The sequence below is a fragment of the Brienomyrus brachyistius genome, chromosome 15 (assembly GCF_023856365.1).
Source record: "Brienomyrus brachyistius isolate T26 chromosome 15, BBRACH_0.4, whole genome shotgun sequence".
In the NCBI taxonomy this organism is placed as follows: domain Eukaryota; kingdom Metazoa; phylum Chordata; class Actinopteri; order Osteoglossiformes; family Mormyridae; genus Brienomyrus; species Brienomyrus brachyistius.
This window is the reverse complement of record NC_064547.1, coordinates 15,750,601-15,772,489: the sequence shown is the minus strand read 5'-3', so window position 1 is coordinate 15,772,489 and position 21,889 is coordinate 15,750,601. Positions and strand designations below refer to the sequence as shown.

The window sequence follows — 21,889 nt, the reverse complement described above, 5'->3', positions numbered from 1 at the left end:
CCACATAGCACAGCCACATAGCACGGCCACATAGCACGGCCACATAGCACGGCTACATAGCACGGCTACATAGCACAGCCACATAACACAGCTACATAGCACAGCTACATAGCACGGCTACATAGCACAGCCACATAAACAGCTACATAGCACAGCCACATAGCACAGCTACAATAGCACGGCTACATATAACAGCCACATAGCACGGCCACATAGCACAGCCACATAGCACGGCTACATAGCACAGCCACATAGCACAGCCACATAGCACAGTTACATAGCACGGCCACATAGCACGGCTACATGACACGGTCACATAGCACGGCACATAGTACAGTTACATAGCACAGCCACATAGCACAGCTACATAGCACGGCCACATAGCACAGCCACATAGTACAGTTACATAGCACAGCCACATAGCACAGCCACAAAGCACAGCCACATAGCACAGCCACAAAGCATGGCTACATAGCAACAGCCACATATATTAATATGGTGCTTGTCGAAGGTAGAGCGATGGTATGTACACGGGAGAATGACCATCGAACTAGTGCCAGTAGCCAGCTCAGCTAATAATACACAACAGGGCCTGAGCGGAGTAACTTGGATAACCTTGTGTTGATAGAGGTTTATCTTACCATTTCTATAGTGAGAACTGTTTCATGTTTGGTCCTAATTCCTTTAGCGTTTTGTCAGAGGCAGATGTTCATCTTTGTTAGCGTTAGACTGTGATGTCACAATGCGGACACCCTCACTTAAGAACCGAATTCCGTTCCTACGACTACGTCGTTAAGCAAATTGGTCGGTAAGCGAGAAGCTACCCTTTACTGACATCTCAAGCTCACTGTAGTGGTGGTGGGTTTGTGTCAACTATCTTTAGATACTGTTTTAATGTCCCCTTGGCACCATTTCTAACACTTTTAGTACATATTTAGAACTGTTAATACTGTAGTGTACTGTACACTGTAATAAACAGAATAGAGGAAATTAGCTCTAATGTACATTGCTGAGGTTGCATACTGTAAATAATCATTTTAATTTACTCTGAATAAACAAAAGGAAACTCCAACTTGATAACTTTGTTTTAATTTTCGAATATAGGAATATATTCATGTTTCAAAAGTCACCTCTGACAATCTGAAAAGAAAAATATATTACCCAGCCTTCAAAAAATGAAAGAATCTGCAGAAACATGCTTCTGAAGAGGAGAGAAGATGAAGAAAACTGACGTTTTATGTATAATATGTTGTTTGGTCTGCAGCAAATTAGCAACTTCCTGTTTATAAGCAGACGACTTAGTTTACAGTTCATTTCATTTTAATATTATGCAAATTATTTACTACAGTGTTATTGGATACAAGTTCTTCGGTGCTGCGGAATATATAATTGGTAAACCCAACAATACAAGGTAACTCGGCATCTACTAGAAAAATTATACAAAAATTATTTTGAGGAAATAGTCACATAGTGAGGTGTTGTGTGTCCAGACAGGCTGAACGCAATGAAAGGGCTGAAATTTCACATAAACAGTACTGTGAAATCGAGTCTATTAACCATCAGATAAAAACAAACATAACGAAGATAAAATCCAAATTTAAAGTGACTTTTCATGATAACCACCTAAACTTGTCCTAAACTTGCACCCGGGCTAGAATAAAAACTGCCCCCTCAAGCTAAGAAGAGAGAAAAGAAGCAAAAACCACAGAAATCAGAGCTTTCCAGCTACCCTGTTTCCTATTAAAATGGCTGCATGTGGCAGTACATGATGTCAACGATAATTCCTGACATGTACTTCACACTGTAAATCCTTTAAATTAAGAGTAAAAAGGAACACCTTGTATGTATCTACGTGCACATGGGCACCACAGCTGAACCCGCTGATGGCAGCCCGAAAAAGAGTCCAAGCATGAGATAATGTGGATAAAAGCTAAATATATTGGGGAATTTACAACGTACTCCAATGCATCAGCGAAAGATAATAACACTGTGACCTACCAATTTCAAGAAGGAAAAAAAATCACATTTTTAAAGCCAGAATATTTAAACATAACGTTAAAAGCACATACATCACAACCTAATATGCATCACAATGTATATAATTTTTAAACGCTTCATTCATAGCGATACTAACCACTAATGACGGTAGCATCATACAGTACCCCCTGCCTCTCCTGATGGAGATATTACCTGCCCTCCTCTGCAGCATCATGTCAGACGTGTGCAGGTGCGAAAGCCAAGCTGGTCACAATCATCTCCCTCACCTGCACATCTGCCGCTGTTTTAATTAACAATCTACGGAGGCTCGTCAGGGAGTGATAAAAACGAAAAAGGCATCGTCGCATGAAAACAAAAATGATAATCGACGTGTTTCATCAGTAAACAGCAGGACCATTTAATTGGGCCATTCCGATAAATATAAACATGATGCTGCTTAATGACGACACTGTAGGCTCCACTGTGTGACAATCATTTCCATAGAGACGCTGGGCATCCGCCCCACATTCCCCAACCCCCCCCCAACTGCCCCCCCCCCCCCCCCCCCCCCCCCCCCCCCCCCCCCCCCCCCCCCCCCCCCCCCCCCCCGCCTTTTCATTTTGTCAGATGCAGGAGACGGTTTTGCAGTCTGCTGATTTATGAACGAAGGATGACCTCAGAGGCCGTAACACAGTGATGGGTGACTGGTTCTCAACAGTAGGCTAGCAGCACTTGACAAAGTGCCTGAAGCAGAATGAATTTACTTCTCTTTTCCTCAATCATCAACAGGCTCCTGCCCCTGACCCCCAGTCCTGTCTGCTATAACAAGATCTCCCCCCATCTTGTGCTGAAAAATTTACTGTCATGTCTAGTTTTCAATGCGCCAACTGAGCACTTCTTTCACCTTCAAGGGAGTTGGAGACTCGCTAACTCGCCGGCCACACGGCCAGGGGATTATCTGGGACACGAGGATCTCAAACGGGCCACGACTTCACCCTTCATCACAAGTCAATCTTCCTCATCTTATTATACACTGGCCTTTTATTTTTTTTTTTTTGCTGGGTGTTTGGCAGACATATTTGTGTCTGCCTTCATCATCTTGATGACAGTGCCTTGAGGTGAGTTAAATTTAATAAGCCCACATTTTTACTGCCAATAAATCTCAACACACATTCAAATTTAACCTTCCTCTTGTGTGAATGGTGACCACAACCACTGAAGATCGCGGGGACAATGTCAGGAACTAATTTCCTGCCCTCGCCGTGTACCTGCCGATCACAGCATGCAGTGCTCCTACAGAAATGTACATGCTTCTAATGGTACTTGACACCTACATCACCCTTTGAGCCTCCCATAGCTTTCAACTTTAGCACATCTGTACAACAAACATGAAATAACTGCCCGATCTTATATTTGTACAGTGTGACACATTACATTTATTTCAGTTGACACATTATTCAAGGCAACACAATTAAGAGAGCAGGGTCTGACAATCCCTGGAATGATTGGGGATTAAGGGCATAGGTCAAGGATGCAACAGCAAAATCACTCTGGGATTCAAACTAGCAACTTTCTAATCACACGTATGACGTACTAACAGGCTGAGCCTCACGCCGCCTGACTGTCTCAGTTATTATCCATCCTTCCATTTTCCAAACCGCTTATCCTACTGGGTCGCGGGGGGTCCGGAGCCGATCCCGGAAACAATGGGCACGAGGCAGGGAACAACCCAGGATGGGGGGCCAGCCCATTGCAGGGCACACTCACACACCATTCATTCACACATGTACACCTATGGGCAATTTAGCAACTCCAATTAGCCTCAGCGTGTTTTTGGACTGTGGGGGGAAACCGGAGTACCCAGAGGAAACCCCACGACGACATGGGGAGAACCGTCTCAGTTATTATGGTGAACAAAAATACCATTGAAAGCTACTCAATAAGCCACTCAAGCACTGATCAGGCCATTCAGGTAGGGAGAGATGGGGACTGGAAGGGGGGAGAGATGGAGACTGGAAGGGGTGCTGTAGCCAACGAAAGCTCCGTGAGGATGGAGCAGATTTCTGTCTTGGGCTCCACCCACCACTCCACCCTGCATCCTCACCTTAGTGACCTGACTGGTTTCTCTTTCAGCCTTCCCACCTTTTTTAGTACCTTCCCACCACCACTGCATTACGACAGGGCTACTGGTGAAGGCCTCTGTTTTTGGCAGAAAGACGGCGCAGAACCGATCTGGCGCGGCAAATACAGTACGAGCGCAAGATTTATCGTTTGATGGTGCATCTCGAACAATTTTTTTTCAAGTCTAAAAAAAAAAAAATACCACTTGCTTCTTTAACTTTCAATTCCCCCTAAACATCTCCTGCTTCACAGCCTCTAGCTATTGCCTTTCTCAATCTGTCCCTGGAGAAGCAAAAGTTATTACCCCTGTCGATGGAGGAGAAAAGGATGTTATTCCCTTGTCACCCTGAGCTGGTCCCTCGTCTTCCTTGCCCTGATCTATAGCCCCCTGCTGGAGAGAAGTTCCTGATGTGCCATTGGTTCAACATCCTGCCAGTTCACATTACCTGTGCCCCCCCCACCCAAGCCACTCAGGGGATGACAAGAGCTCAGAAGTACTTCAGTGACTTGCCATGTCAGAGAAATCAGCCCTCGGGAGACAGCTTGCTGACTGACTAGTCTGATTAGGTCAAAGCGGGGTTAAATGTTAGTGACCTGGAGTAAAGGTTTACCTGAGACTGACTGCAATACCCTCATTACATGTCAAGAGCTCCAGAAATTGTCCTGTTGAGGATTAAATTCCCACATTCAAGTACACAGGGAACTACAGCTTATGAATAACACCATACAGTACAATAATGCATATGTGTATAGATTAATGCGTTAATTTAGATGATTAAGAAAAAAATAACGAATAAAAAAAAATAACGCATTTTATTCGCACTATTTTGTCCTTGCTAATGTGAGTGCACAGTTTTTAGCTTGACAGATGGCTAACAGGCTCCTCCAATAAACATCCGGGAAGCAAATCTTGCATATATATTACAACTCAAACAATACACAATAAATACTTTACTCTTACAAGTGGTTAAATTAACTAGCGACTAGCGGGATGCTAATATAACTTTATAACATTGTAAATCCCATTGGCGCACTAGCGCGATTAGCACTTCAGTGTTTACATTACCTTTTTCACAGATCGCGAACCACTTTAACAGCTTATCAGGTAAGTATTTAAGGTAAGTAATTATACCATTTTAGATGGTAGACACAGCACTTTATCTTGAACTGCTGGTCTGTTTATTTTTGGCCACGGATTCTTGAGGGAGTTTCTGACTGAAATGGGATTGTTTGGTTTTTCATACACGATGTTTGAAAAATGGGAGCAATTGTCAATCAGTACTTTGGCATTTTTGGTCAAAATTTCCACTGTTCTGAAAACAGTTTGCTCTGTGTTTTCTACACTCATCCATTGGTCTGTGTAGTAGCTCAACAAACTGAAATTTCTTATTTCTCGTGATGATACACTTTTTGATGTAGTGGACTGGGATGGAGGGGGTGCAGAACCAGCGGGAGAATTCTAGCTGTATGTCTTGACCAAAGGAATGCAGCCCCCCCTCAGGGGTACCATACAGAATTCCCCGGCCCAGGAAAAAATGACTTCACCCAGGTTCCCAAGTTGCACAACCAGGGCCCTCACCTGGGCTGCACCCGCCCTGACATCACCCCCCAGCTGTTCTCCCCAGACGGTGGGCCTGGTCACCTTACTCCAGATGGATAATGGGACCAAACCCAGATCCTGTGGGTGGGCCAAGTATGGGGGAAGCCGGTAGGCGTGTAGGGTCCCGTCTGTGCACCGTCTGTCCAAGTCTGCCTAACGCTTATTGAATTCCTGGCATCAAAAGCGAAGAGCGTCACATGACGGGTTATCGAAAGGCATTCACATTAAACATGGGTGGGGGGGTTGGCACTGAAAGGCATTCATATTACACAGGCAAAGGTGGGGGGTGTGCACACGCTTATTTATCTGACGTTTGTCAGGAAACTGGAGGAAACAGAAACATGCAACTTTAGACAACTTCCAGGGGGGTGGAATGCAACCCCCCTGCCCCCAACAAGGCCATGTGACCTAAGGCCATTACAGTTGGGCCTGATTTTAAACCAGGATGCGTGGGGTGATGGCAGCAGCATTGATCAGGACCATATCGGCACACAGATCCTTAACGCTGCCCACCGCTGCTCTGAAACTAGGTTTAGAAACACAGGAGGTGTAAATAAATTCAAAAATACACAAAAGAGGCAGGGAGGACATGGGCTGGCCATCCATCATGTAAGCCATTACCAGGAAGGCAGAGGGCCCTGGTACCGTACGGTCAGCCTGAGACGATAAAAATTCAGCTCTGCGCTTCGATCTGTTACGCCTGACACGTGGCTGCACTCTGTTTCTGAATTATAAACAGATTTATTTAAACTTTGCCCACGTGCCTACAGCATGTACAGATTCTGGAAAACTCTGGGATCAGGAAGAGCAGAGCTCAGAAAGAAGCAGGTTAGCTGGGTTAGCGAGACAAGAAGCACAGAATCGAGGAATACAGTGTGAGAAGAATTTTAAAATGTTTGACGTGCAAAGTGACGTACAGGTGTGGATCAGAGAGCGGGGTCAGCTAGACCCAAGAGCATTTGGGGTTAAAGATCTTGCTCAAGGGCCCAACAGTGATATGTAGACTCTTCCAACCAGGAGGTTTGAACCCACAACCTCCTGAATGCAGGCACTGATCCCTAATCCACCGTGCTACATGTGTTAATATGACGATATATAATAATTCAATAAATACGAATTCAGTTACTGGGGTTACGGTAATTTAATTACTGCGATTTCCCTTTTTCTGGTCACTGTGGTAGAGGTTTATGTCCCTCACCAAGAGAAGGACAGGAGGGATGTGTGGACTGACATGAAGGTAAATAAAACTCTAAGCGCTAACACAGTCACCCGCTTTAATTCTTTTTATTTATTTGCGCTGTGCGCTGCCATCAGCCCCTCCTCCTCCACCACATCCCGGGCGTCCAGCGCTTCTTGTAGTGCAAAGCCTTACACAACTGAAGGTCGAGCCTGGCGATTTGTCAGTCAGGGCTGGAGGAATATAAATAAGCCGCGGTGCATAAATTGCCGGAAAGTGTGTTTTATACTAGCTAAATCCATCCCATCGGGTTCCCATTTCCCCAATTAGGTCGACATCATTTCTCATCACAGGGACACCACTCCGTTTCCACCCCGCCTGCGAATCGAAGGGTCGCGATGTGTTTGGTCGTTCTTATTTTTCAAAAGTACTGATTTAACGTGTTAAAGAAGGACATGGGCTGCGGAGAACTTCAAACTTTTTTTTTTGCCAGCAGTTTCTCTCCAACTTACCTCAATATTATGGAGACATTTATGAAAAATAATCCTTAATTTTCCTGTAACAATTCTTTCACACAAATGAATCTTTGAGTCTACAACAAAAATCTGCATTAAAATATATATAAAGGTACAGTATTACATCTTGATCCTCACCTGTGCAGAAAACAGCTTGTGTCTATACCATAACTATACTGGAAAAGCTGGAGTCTTGGAAATTAGTGCCTTTTCTCACTGGACTGCTGCACATATTTCAATTTTTTTGTCTGCAGACATGGAAAAGGTCCAGTTTTTATTCACAGATCTCCCTTTCATTAACCCTATTATGTAATTAGCCTTTAAATACACTGAAACATTTTGAAATAATGATCCAATGGACAAGATACGATTAGACGAGACAAGACAAGACAAGACGAGATGAGATATATGATAAGCCAAGCTAAGGCAAGAGGAGGAGAGGACAAGACAACGCAAGACTAGACAAGGTAAGACAAGATAAAATAAGATACAGCAGCAAAAGAACTGTACAGAGTATAAAAATAAAAAGGCAAGAGAATAAAAGCTCACACACAAACACAGCAGTTAACAAATGACATCACTGCATCAGAGGCCAAGACAGTTAAGGAGCATTATAGTGTGAAAGAGTAACTCATAAGCGGGCATACTACTGACCGGGGGGGGGATCAGTATGCAAACACCGGCACCCGCTGATTGCGGCCCCCCTTCTCATGCTATTCACAGCACACGTGGTTCCCCACGTTACAGCGGCTGCTGCTGTTACAAAGTGCCCGGTATTAAATGCAAATCCCCGATCAGTGTCCCGCCACGTTTGATAATCGCGCAGGATGATTAGTTAGGGCGCCCGCGCAGGCAGCACGCTGGACGCTGGCTTTTGATCGCCGAGCGCTAAATCATGCGAGGGACGTGATTTACGTGCACGGCCTATTATAAAGCCGGCGATACTTATCCACCCATGTAATGATGTGGATAATGATGGCCGGTAATCAATATCTGTCTTTATGGTTTTGCCTCAATAATATGGCCATGCCTGATGTAGCTTTGGTAATAGAGATGCGCTGCTTTTACAAACATCACAAAAATGTATATAATGGAAAACAAATGTGTGAAATATATCGCGATCCTAAAGTTTTGTCTCAGCTCACTATAAAATACTATATAGAGTCAAATTTTTTTTTAGTTATATCCAGGGGTACTGCTAGAGATTCAAGCCTGAAAAAGCATATTACATCGGGCCCCCGACCCAGACCAATCTAAGTTCCAAATTTTTGTTAAGGCCCTTGTCACGCAAGGGCCCTTGAAAGCGTCCCCTAACCCCCATTACGGTGCCCCTGCTTATATCCAATTACTTCTGGCTAATTCACAACTAGTACTACTATGGGTATATGTTTCTTTATTATTTGAAGCCGGAGATTTTAACATCACTGTTATTTGAATTGCCATAGCCAGACATTTTTATCTTCCTGGACATATTTACTCACCGTCCTGCCACCTTCAACACGCTTTCTGTGTTACTTCACAATACTTTAGGCTGCATGTATTTCTTTGGTAAAGTAAATGTCTTTCTTAGTTTGCTACCTGGAAACTTCTGAGGCGACAGGACTGGATAATTTTAAAATGTTAGGGCTCATTTGCTGTCTGTTAATTTGAAAATAAGGTGCCGCCAATTCCTGTCCATCTGTGTGTTTCTACCTAGCAGATCCTCCTAAATTCTTTATTATTATTATTATTATTATTATTATTGTATTTTGTATTTTACAGGTGATATTAATGTTTTTTTATTTAAATGTGTTCTTCTGCCTTTGTAAATAACTTTGAATTGCCTTATGTCTGAATCGTGCTGTATGAATTACATTTACAACATATAAATAAACTTGTCTTGTCGAACGTGTCCTTCTCCTGAAAACATAAACATCAGGATGTGCTTGGTGGAGTCGAAGGGAAGGACTTGGGAGCCCTGAGAGGGTCTGTGGAGGGACTCACCCCCATCAGCACGGACAGAGCCCTCGTACGAGTCTTCACTGAGGTCCAGGGCTGTGGGCTGCGAGCCGAGCTGGGTGCTGTTGGGGCAGTCGGCCCCTCCATCGTCCAGGCTGTGACTGGCACAGCCAGGGAGCGGAGTACTGACCACACGGGAACTGGTCATGGAGCTGGAGGGCCTGGAGCTGCCCCAATTCTGTGAGAAGTGGGGGCCATTAAGGGGAGAAGGATACACTTACTATAAGTGAGGGAAACCAACTGCTCCACCTTTACGTCAAAGTAGCCCTTTAATAAGCAACTCGCTGACCCCCGAAATAAGAGGCTGGTCAGATAAGGGAGCCAAGGCTAATTTATCATATGGAGGAATCACCAAAGAGGATGAATGTAAAGCTTTTCAGGGGTTACTGAGCAATGGAATTTCCCATCCTGCTATATGAACAATGTGCCTTAAAGCCACAAACAGGAAAAAAAAATATCATCAAATCGTCAGCCTGCCCATGGTATTTTCTGTGAAATTTTCTTCATCCATGAATGCTTTACAATGATCACAATATGCACTTATTCTCACTTAAAATAAAGATTAAATACAAATGAGGTGCCTTCGGTCCACCATGCATGAAATCCCTCACAGGCACAAAGTAGTTAAAGAAATTCAGCTTCGCCATAAAAATAAATCCACAAATCATTAATCACATTTGTTCCCACAATGTTTAAAATTTGAACTAAAACTAATAATTTTTTTGACTATTCTTTTTTGTTCTTGCATTATAAGGCAGGAATCGAATAATTTCAGAACCAAAATTAAATAAAATTAAATTTCATTACAATTAAATTATTATTAAATAAAAACATTTAATGATTTTACCATATGTGCCGCATCTTCAACATCTCCTAGAAAATTGTAATTTTACACTTGACTCACACAATAGCCAATTGTATCATCACACGGTGAGCAAAAGGACACAACCGTGAGATACCCCCACTCAGATTTATATGCAGGGCTAAAGGATATAGGTAGATTTACAGCACAGGAGGACGCTGGCCCAAAACGTCCGCCGCATGGGCAAACTCAACACCGACTCGGAAATCGGAAAATTGCCAGGGAGCATTAAAGGGCTTGATAATGACGTGAACCTTCAATATATCAAGCCTCAGCTTTACATTTTTTAAAAGATTTTATAGCATCAACTTGTCAGGGGGTCAAAGGGAAGAACAGGCCCTATCCTCCATTCAGCCCTGCCTTTGGAAACTGTCTCATTTCATTTTAAATTACCCAGCAGCGGCGGTTAAGGTGGTAGACTGGGACTGACAGCTATGTAACATAAAGCATGACAAGTAGGGAGGGGGGGTCAACGTAACCCCCAAGTTACAGGAGCCACGAGTTACAGGAGGCCAATGTTAACTACCTTTAAACCCGCCGGCAGACCCCAGAGATCTCGGATCTCAGGGAATGGCAGCTAGCGTAAATATCAGAGTGACAGAGTAACGTCAGGGGTCGGACTGTCCGGGATTAAGGACAGACCTGTGGTATCCCATTCCTGTCACCAGCGATATTTAGGTATTCCAGCAAAGTACGTAAACTCATCACCCGAGAGCACATTCAGAACCAGTGTCGGTCTGGCAGAAATTTTGCCATGAATGCTGGAAAATCTGCAGAATTTGCCTCCACAAGCGAATTCTAATGTTTGCACAGCGATCTTATTTGTAGAGCATAATTACCTTAGAGCTGCACAGAATCAATGCGGTTGAGGTAACGGTCACACACTTACCGAGCTTGATCAGACTGTGGATATTAGGTGTTAGAGGAACACGTGTGAACAGAGACACGTACCGAAAAATTCAGGGCTCTCCTTCTCTCTTTGAATTTGTTGATGGTGCTCCGAACCTGCAGCGGTTGAGAGAAAATTGGCAGACAGAAGGAGAGAGAAAACAAATTACACGATCGTGAGAAGAATCTTTCAGCTCGCCTTCCTCCATCTAACTTTACCTAAACTGTGAGGTGCAGAATATTGTTTGGGAAACGACAAACGAAAATATGCACTTGTAAAAATGAACGAGAGCCGCAGAACTGGAGAAGCGGAAGGCCGTGGTTTGTCAGACATAATGAGAGCTGATAGTGATACACAGTCGCAGCAAGCTAAGGAGAGCACTGTAAAGCCTTCATCTGTCACACACTGTAGCCGCGTGCTCTGGAAATGAAGCCGTTCAATAACAGACTGCTCTAGCAGAACAGATTACAGCTGTTCCCAGGAAGGCAGCAGATGTTCGGCGAGGTAACAATCTGCCGGTTTTGTTAGCCGTCTATTTAAAATCTGTTCACACTGAAATTTAGCAAACAACTGGATCTTCACTGTGGCCCTACGGCTGCTGGCTCTGGAAAAATCAAGACCGACTTAATAAGACATCGCTAATTATCTACTAATTATTATAAGACCAGAGGGAGGTATACCTCTTCGTATTGCATTATTTGCATAATGAAATGTTTAAAGTAGAAATTTTTTCATCAGTTCTGTCTAATTATAATAATAATTTTGTCATCTTATACCACCAACAAATGTTTTATTATCCATAAATATATAGTTAGCTATACCTCAAATTGTATATATTTTACCATTATATAAAAATACAGTAGATAAAATCACCACAATACACTCTGGAGACCGGGCCCTCAATCACGTCAGAGTGAGATCACATAGTAAAATTTTATAGTAGTTTAGTCCATCTAATAGATTAAGAAGTAGCATACGTACTAAATTATTAGTACTAAAAGTACTAAACAATTCCCAAGAAAATTGGTAGCTTTGATTATCATGACACAGAGCAGCAGTGATGTACACTGTATGGCTCCTTCAACAATAGTGAGTGTCCCATATGGGAAAAATCACCGGACCTTATAATATATTGACTTTTTTTGCAGTATGTTGACTTTTACTCATACAGACAGTGAATTCATTAAGTGAATCCTGTTAAAGTCTCTCGTTATAGGGTGCTCTTGCAGAAACCTCCATGGTGAGGGTCTGTCTTATGGAACCTTGTCTGATTACATGATGATCGGTGACTCAGCCCAGGGAGACAGACTCCGCCCACCGCATCAATAACTGTGCCCCCCCCCCCTTTACAGCTTCATTACTGTAGAGTAAACTCTGTCATAAATTCAGCCCCAGGAGAAATGCAGGGAAATGAGGGCAGGGGTCCCGCTGTTTGTGTTTGCAGTAAAGTGGACAAAGCGTGCTGACATCACTGAACGACATCAGCATCTCTGATCATAAAAGAGGCTGCAGAATACCTGCCTTATGCTAAATGTGCATACAGTAATTCTGAAAGCATGTCCTTTTATAGACGGCTAAAAAGTTGAGGACAGACTCAGCAGTGTAAGAAACATTGTTTAAAGTTTCTTTTCGTTGTTGTCAGTCATTTGGCTCCTCTCGAAGTTTTATTTTATGGTTTAACTAAAAGCTGCTATAAACATAATTTCCATATGAAAGTTCGGATTATTTAAGCACCGGCTCGCATCCTTGAGTTCCTGAACAAAAGCTAAGGTCAACAAATCAAAGAAAAGACTAAAAAAAACACAAAAAAGGCCAATTAAATGAATGTTTTAATCTGCATTAATTACTTGGTGGGTTGTAATAAAGCCTGTTTGTACCTCATACAGCTCAACAAAACTTAAGAAATATAATAATAATTCAGCTAAATAAGTCAGACAAGGAGGACAAAGAGCTCAAGCTACAACAGAATTATCAGATTCCAATTGTCTAGAATTTGACAATATTTATATTCTCTGCAGGACGTTTTAGTGTAAAATTATTTGAGTTTATTTCACAAGGTAATAAATTTTGTTTTCATAAAAGTGTTCCATATTTACATATATTTACAAATACAGTAGCTGAGAAATAAAAAAGTCTGGCATCTGGCATTAACTTCTGCATTTTAGCATCTCATGCTAGCCTTCATTTTATTACTTCTTTCAGAAAAGCGAAAGGCTTGTCAGGAAACGTAAGCCACTTGCATTGTTTTCGTTTAGCAGTAGTTTCCATTTAGAACCCACATCTATTTCTAAATTGCATCGTGAACTACATAAACAGTTCAGGGGAGATGCCACGCAGAGAGAAGAGGCGCACAAAGAACGCTCATTTTCATAACTACAAAACCACTCATGAACGTACAAAGCGCGCATGTGTTGCTCCCAAATTGCAAAGACCCTTGGGTCAAGGAGATAGAGGAGCAACAAAATGGATACCTTCGCACCAAAAAGGCACTTAAGTAGAGGGGGTGATTTACAGCACAGAAGGTTAGACCTGAGTCCACCACTGTCTCATGGTACCATGACGACTCAGGGATGCCTCACATACTTTGGGTGGAAAGAGAAGAATCTCCACCTAAGATGTTTCCAAGCCTCAACCCAGCCCTGAAGAGGTGCACAGGAGAAGTGAAGTCCACTCTTCCATGCAACTATAGCAGCAACCGCTGAGGATCTAACATTACAGGCTCTTTTAAAAGATTGGAAGGGCATCATCTCTAAATATCTTGTAAAACATCCAATGAAATGGAAAACACTGGTAGGCGCATTCATAAAACTGGCTGGCATTTAACAGTAAACGACAAGAACACAAAAAAATAATTAACTATGAATTATGTTTCATACCATCTATAAGGTGAATTAAAAAAGGAATCAATTTATTAATAACATAATTCTTAGTGCACTAATTATTGTACATTGATGCAAAATTCACATATAAACAGAACTATGTTTATGACGAAATGGAACATATAAATTATGTTCAATGGTTTAGCTGAATGCACAATGATCCAGTGACCTAGACTGCACAGAAAGGTATAAGCTCTTCACTGGATTTCAGTTTAATGAGGTGGGAGTCATCAGAAGTAACTGTTTTTATTTACATTGATCTTAAGGATGAAAATGTAATTCTACTTTTCAATGAAATTAAACTAAAGAAGCATATTTTATTAAAGCATAAACCAAATCAAAATGAAAAACAGAAACCCATTATAAATAATGAAAACTTTCTTCTACCTTGAACATACACTGACAGTGCCAGTGAATTTTCGGCTATTTCAACATGTAAAAAAAAGCTTGAGTCTAAATGTATAAAGGCTTTACAATAAAATACTTTTTTCTCTAGAATGTATGCATGCTACATGGATAGCAATGGCTCATAAGACCATGCTAGGTACTGCATGTTGTCCTACACATTAAACAAACTTCATTAAATTAATAAAGAACCAAACAGTATTTTCTCGAAAAAGGGTAATTTTGCCAGCAAAATAATGATTTTCCTCAGACTTACACCAAGCTCTGCATGGCTAGCTGGCCTCATCCCAGCTGCCGTCCCCACACAGTCCTCCTGGGCTCGCGAAGCCCCGTGTCAGAGTGTTAAATGGAGGGCCGGGAGTTTAAAAACTTAAAGAGGCAGTGAAATATTAGTCAATGTGGGTGAGGAATGACTATCCGCACGCAGGGGGTGTCAGTGTTTAATGGCGGGCCTGGATGCATATTGGACAGACCAAGCATGAAGGGCAGCGAGGGGCTTTGTGCACACAGCCGCCTCATCCCTTCGACTCACGCCATCGTGGAGGTGTCATTTTTTTATTTTATTTTTTTTCCCTCACTCACTCCATCGGCCTTGAGACGACGCGCAGACTCACCTCTGTGTTGTAGACCCCGTAGATAAGGAAGATGAAAAGGCCCTGCATGACAACAAAGGAAGAGCAGTTAACGTGATGTTTCCTCATATTATAATGGGCATTATTTGGTTATAGAAATAAAAATTGGACATATACAAATATAAAATACATAAATGCACATGTATATAGACACACTCACACTCACAAATGTGTAATGCAGACATACTTATTTATTGACGCTTTCGACATATTTATACTATGAATTGTTTATTTAACAATATAAACAAAATGCATTCTCGCATTAAAAGATGCGAGAAGCCCAAAGCAGCTAAACATTACAGCGATTCAGTCTGTATTTGCATGCTACTTTTTTTTTTTTTCTTTATTTGCCACAAAGTAATAACATGAACAGCTTTTCACGCACGCGAGTGCCGTCATAGGCAGGGCGAATTCCGCACGGGAGGACAGCGCTACAAAACGACAAGATAACCCCAAGGTTCCCGGGGCTTTATTGCAGCCCGTGCATTTCACTCTCGAGTGCTCAGCCTTTGTTCCCACGGAAACACGGGACGCAGAGAAAATGAAGGAGCAGGCTAAGTGTCGGCCTAAACAAGGATACTTACGATAAAATAGGAAACAAACTGAAAGGAAAGGCGCATAAAGAGATTTCAGTTTGGTGCAAACTACAGCTAATGCTAAAAGAGCAAGAATCAGATGCCCTTGAGACTCGGGTACCTTCAGTGGCAAAAATGTAGTGATTTGCCATCATGTTTCTCATAGTTATTGTTAAACGAACAAGCTGTCCATTCACCGACTTAATAATACCGCATTTTCTGTGAGGCTGCTAGGGTTAGACAAATGACAAGCTGCTTCTATTCTTTTAAATCTTGCAGATAAATGGCTCAAGAAAAAAATAAAACAAGGTTTGCGTAGTTTGTATAACTCCGGGATTCTCAATTCTTTTAAAAGCATTTAATTTATTTGTATGTGTGATAAGTTGCTTGAAAGAATAGCCAAGAGAATGGAACACGGGATACTTCACAGAAACATTCAGAAGCATGTGGGCCCTGCACTGTCCCCCTCTTTCACATACTGACTTCCTCCCTTTCCTTTGTCCCTTCACTTGCTTTGTTTGGTTCTCCACAGCCTTTACATGTTCTTCACTCCCTGTCACTACTACAGACATCCCCATATAAAGCATCCTTTGCGTTACGCGGTCATAAATCATAATTTTACAACTAATTCCAGTATAAAATAATGTTAATATAATTGTAGCAACCTGGTTAATAGCCAGAAAACCTTCAAGTAATAATAATTTAAAAACCTTCGATGAATAGAATAGGGTTATTATTCTATGCATATTGTATCTTTTGAACTATTCCACAGAACAATGTAAAACTATGCAAAGAACCAGCGAAGTCTTGCATTGCATCAAATGAAATGTGTAAAATTTAAAAAACTAATTAGGAGACGACCGAATGCTTAACAAGTTAAACCCAGCAGACGTTGCTTTTGATCAACAAATTACCCTTGAAAACTAAAAAAATCAGGGACAAAGAAAATGAAGACAAAACAGTCTCCTGGTTTCCATCCACCCCACATCGAGAGAGAGACGACCATTTTCCTACTGTTGGAATAAGTCTCCTTAAATTTCTGCAATAACCTGTAAACAGAAAGGTAAGTAGAGCTTAGCTTTATTTATTTACTCAGGTAAATGCTGCTCTTAACGGTACAAACATTTTGGGGGCCACCGACTTGAGCATGTCCCCTTTAGTCACATTAAGAAGATTCCTTTTCAAATTTAAGGCCATGCATCAGCAAATCCTTTACTGAGCGGCAACGCTCTGCACACTACAATGGGTAAGAGTGCTAGCTTCTCATTATTTCATGACAAGATACAGACATTCACTTTCACTTTCATTTAAGGCCCTTTGCTCTGTTTATGGACGCCCCCCCCCCTCCCCCCCCCATGCTTTCACTCACCTCTATCCTCCAGCCCCATGTAATAAATTATTATAAATTTTCTCTCTCCTTCATTTCTTTTTGAACGCCCTAATGCAGAAAGTTAGGGAGTCTCAGGTAAAAATTTTCACAAACCCTTTTTTTTTATTATTTTTTTTTATTTATGATGTTGTCCTTGGTAACGGAAATTTCAATGCACCGAAATGAAAACTATGATTAAGGGGACGGTGTGTCGGCAACGCAGAGAGGCGAGCCAGTTTGTATTTTCCCCAGGATATATGTGATGCTTTCTGACACCACTTCTGTACCAAATGGACCTCACAGGGAGGATGATGGAGGGAAGTAGCAAGACGGTATAGAACCTTCCCATCAGGTTTGTTCCAGTGTGTGATGCACGCCTATACCTGTGTCATACAGTGTTCACTCACACCCAAATGAGCAAAACGGGCAAATCATCACAGTGTCTGATTTTACAGAGAAATGTTTATCAAATTATATCAAAATAACACTATTTCTAACGTAAACATCACAGGAACAATCCGCTAGCAACTACCCTGCTTTTGCCCTCATCTACACTGGAATACTAAAAACTGTAGGTTCCATGGCTAAATATTAAGTCCATAAGACTCACTTGACTGTTTTGACCATCTCTACTATAAATGCTGCAGATTATATTAAGGTAATACTTCAGCAGCACACTAATCTGAATTAACCAGTGTGATTTTTTTCCCACTGGCCGGAGAGCCAATCCTGCCATTAACCCCAAGTTTTCCCCTGTAAGTTGGGAGGACCTCCTTATAGGGCTGGAAATAGATTACCATCATACACTGGATGAAGCAATTGCAGGTTAAGGGCCTTGCTCAAGGGCCCAACGGAGTAGAATCACTCCAGGCGTGCATGGGATCTGAACCAGCAACCTTCCAGTTGCTGGCACAGATCCCTAGCCTCAGAGCCACCACTCCCGCTGTGGAAAGTGAATTAATGCACAGAAAAACTGAGATGTGCTGTCAAATAACACTGGAGCCAGAAGATAAATGGGCAGGGATTTCAGTTACCAGACAGCTGACTTTTGCATCATTTAAAAATTAAGGCAAACAGTTTAATTTAGGATGCTGTGGTAATGACTGAAAGGTTGCTGGTTTAAATCTCAGGGTCGGCAGAGTTCTTTCATCACTGGGCCCCCCGCGCGAAGCCCTTAACCCCCAACGGCTGCACAGATCACCTGACCCTGCCTTCTCAGATGAATGTTGCTTTGAATAAAAGCATCAGCTAAATAAAAATGTGAATGTAGTCACTGTTCAGCTAGCAGAGCAATGCTGCATGCAAGGTCTTCGCAAGTAATAACAACACACAGGTGTTCAAAAAAAAAATTCACAGAAAATTTTCAAATTGAAACATTTCAGATAATACAATATTACACTAGAATAGAAATCTGTTGATGATGAAAACTGTAAAAGAGCCGTCTTGCTAATTGCCCGATCATACTAAAATAAAGTTTTACAATAGCTCAGAAATATAATGCAGAACATCTATTGATGACACACATGCAGTTATCAGGGAAAATGTGTCAGATGAAGATAAATATCACTCTCACCAGCCAGGATTTGGTGAAAATGTTTACATGAATGTTACACACTAATCTCCTTTTTGTGGAAATAAATATCCAAAATAATATTTTTGTATTTAAGGAGGGGTGAACCTGCTCTCACAAATCTGCAGTGATGCCATTCGCATCTTAAGAGACAGTGAAGGCATATGAGAGCAGTCACAGAAACACGAGATAAAATTCACACTTTCACAAATGATCTGTTAATGCCTCTGACTGCTTCAGCATGACAGCTCGGCTAATCTGCACACGTGGCTTTTGTCCACAGCCTTTGCGTTACATCTGGCGGCCAATGTCAGCAGTGTCACACTGTAACACCCATTACGGTTTTCCGAGTAAACAAGTTCAATTAAGAAACAGAGCAACAATATGAAGTTATAAACTACAAACATGCTTATGTTGTACATATGTATACACTTATCAAAATACAACCATATTTCCTGGTAAATAACTGGACAGATAAATTCACTGGCTAGCTTATAAAAATGACTTTGGGACAGTTGTACTTTTGTCTATCCAATCTTGCTCTCCATGAAACCCTGAGACCCTGTTTTCCAATGTGTCTTGGGCGATCGAATCACCTCACCCTTTAAACCCAGGTCTATCAAGCATCTCCAAGGTGTCCAGCTGACCACTTGTGTCCAGATTTCATTACTGCCTATGTTACTTCTGCTAGAAGTTCAAATGGCCCCTTGCACAGTTACTGTGATGTCCTTGTTGGGGGCTTATTAGCGTTTACACTACAACCAATGTGTGCTCAGATGCATCTCAAACTGACCACTGCAAGTGGTTTGAGTGATCAGATCACAATGCATTGCGGTAGTTGTTCACACTTGTATTTAGCGCTTGTGCACTTGTGTATTTAGTGCACTTCTGATCCGAATACACTTGGTTTTAAAATGCTTCTTGGGTAAACAGGGCCACAGACAGGTGAGTGCAAGCCTAGGGGATCACAGTACTGGGTTGGCCAGTGTCTGGAAGTCCTAAATCAGTTAGAGATAAGAACCTTACTCAAGGGCCCAATGGTGGAATCAATCTTCCCAGGGAGTCTCATGCCTAATGCCCTGTGCTTCCTGGGACAGGCTTCAGGCTCAGCATGACACTGTACTGGATTTTCAGGATGGATGGATGGATGGATGGATAAAATACATGCAGAAATAAATAAGATGCAGAAGTGTGGAAACTGAAATTACGCATATTTCTGCCATTCAAACCGCATGCGAATGTTCTATCACCAGGGAATAGAGGATCAGGACAGAGGAACTGGACAATAGAGGCGGCCCAGTTGCAGCACATTCGATGAGAATGAACAAGGCCGGGTGAGGAGGACCGCCAGGACACCAACCCCCCAGCCCTCCCACCCACGGCTGGGCGAGGGGCAACCTCCCACAGATGGAGGGGACAGTACCGACTGTGATCAGTCAGGGTGGCGGGAGAGTTATTAACTTAGCCCTGAAACACCTACTTAATATAGGGGCAGTGGTGATGGCTAACAGAGCCCGGCTGAGGTGACAGCTTTTGGACCTGCTTGAGGAAATCCAATTGAAAAGCAACCAAGAGGAACAACAAGCCTGAAACAGATGTTCCCTCAGCACCGGCTCGCTGGTGGATACAACAGTAGCCCGGGCAAAATTGACAGGAAAGGCGGCATTCTTTGGATATTACAAATTTAAACTTTATGACCTGTTATAACTCGCCGTGTCATTTTCTTCCGTAATACTTCAAAGGTCATTTGTACTTCTGTACCACTAGAATAAATAAATATATCACACACAGATAATACTGCCCATCTGCAACATATTTTACATGCACTCATTTTAAACAAGAATGGAAATGCACGAGTATTCCATCTTTTTAAAAATACAAACCTAAAAAAAATGTATACAGTGCATGTTGTATTAGTGCTGCATATTATATTGTATGCATTTCTTCTCAAAGCACATCAGTATTGTGGTTGGATGTTCAACGGGTAGAAATATGCAGAACTAGTTACTACAGCTTTTGTCCTTAACAGGCTTTGCTGAGACTGTATGGACATAAACTATTATTCGAACCAGAAATCGGCGATGATGTTTTATGGCTGAAGGTGGATTGAAAAACAAGAGGTATTTTAATTAAGTCATTTATTTTGCAGAAACTTTTTCGCATATTTGCATGATCTGGATATTAGCGTAATCCAAAACAGTAGTTTGAATTCTGAATTTTCAATATCCATTGCAATCCATTTTGATTAAGAAACTTATTTACTTTTAATGAGCCCCTCAGCATAATCTAAATGCTGGTCTGGGAACCGCCCCTGGACGGCATGCGAAGGTCCTGGGCTCCATTAGCATGTCATAGGGAGCCCATTCCTGAAATTTCATTGGCTGTGAGCATTACAGCTTCATCAAATTCATTTCATAATGACAAGGCGAAACACACAAAAAAAACTTTGCACATGCAAATCGATTTTAAAATTAATTTGTAGATGAAAGCAAATAAAAATACATTAATGATAATGTGCTCTACAGTATATGGTTCAAGAACCAAACACAACTAAAGTTTAAAAAAAGAACCCAACTTTTCCAAAACACATCATAAATAGTAGCTTAATTATAAATAATCAGTATTAAGATACCCATTTGTATCTAATTGGGTATGTAATTATAGTAAACATAATTAAAAATTCTAATCATGAAATTCTTGACGGTAGCTTGCTACAGTCGACACAGACGGCCAAAAGAATGCAAGCTACACACTATTTCTGTAAGTATAATGAAGTGTCACTGCTAACCCTCCTCTCATCATGTTCACCAGCCATAACAAAAGAATGACTCATTGTTACATTAAAATTGTGTGTTCTGTAGTAAGGTCCCACCTTCAAAGAGAACAGGGGATTCTACTAACGTTTCTGATCAGCAGAAATAGCAACACCCCTTTGTATTTTTGGAAAAACTGCAATGCTGACCGATATCAGCTGTCACATAACAGGGTGGATCAAAAGAAGGTTTTTCATTATACAGGTTATAATTCTGCAATGCTTGCATGATGATAGTTTGCACTCTGACATTTATAGCTTATCATTTAATGTTCTGTTTTTACAGTAAAGGTGGGAAATTTGACTATCAAATTTAATATTACCGCTGTTTCGTTCCGAAATACACAGATTCGGGAAACAATGACACAAGAGTAAGAAAGCAACTTAACTGCTAACTACTCAAAAAGTAAATGTGCAACATGAAAGAAAACCCAAGCGAAGAAAGTATAATGAAATGTGAACTTGGGCGCCCTCCATAGGTGACACCTGGCCGGTGTGGGGCGGTGCC

The 21,889-nt window shown here is 41.8% G+C and overlaps 1 protein-coding gene across 3 annotated transcripts in view; it reads right to left on the bottom strand.

Moving 5' to 3' along the window:
* LOC125709162 (adhesion G-protein coupled receptor D2) overlaps positions 1-21,889 on the bottom strand; it is a 61,419-nt gene that overhangs the window by 17,938 nt on the left and 21,592 nt on the right. For all 3 annotated transcript variants that reach the window (XM_048977325.1, XM_048977323.1, XM_048977326.1), the window contains 3 exons: positions 15,038-15,079; positions 11,202-11,255; positions 9,374-9,566 (listed from right to left, as the gene is read on the bottom strand). In XM_048977325.1, the coding sequence (XP_048833282.1) occupies positions 9,374-9,566; positions 11,202-11,255; positions 15,038-15,079 (289 nt within the window). The remainder of the gene's footprint in view (positions 1-9,373; positions 9,567-11,201; positions 11,256-15,037; positions 15,080-21,889) is intronic.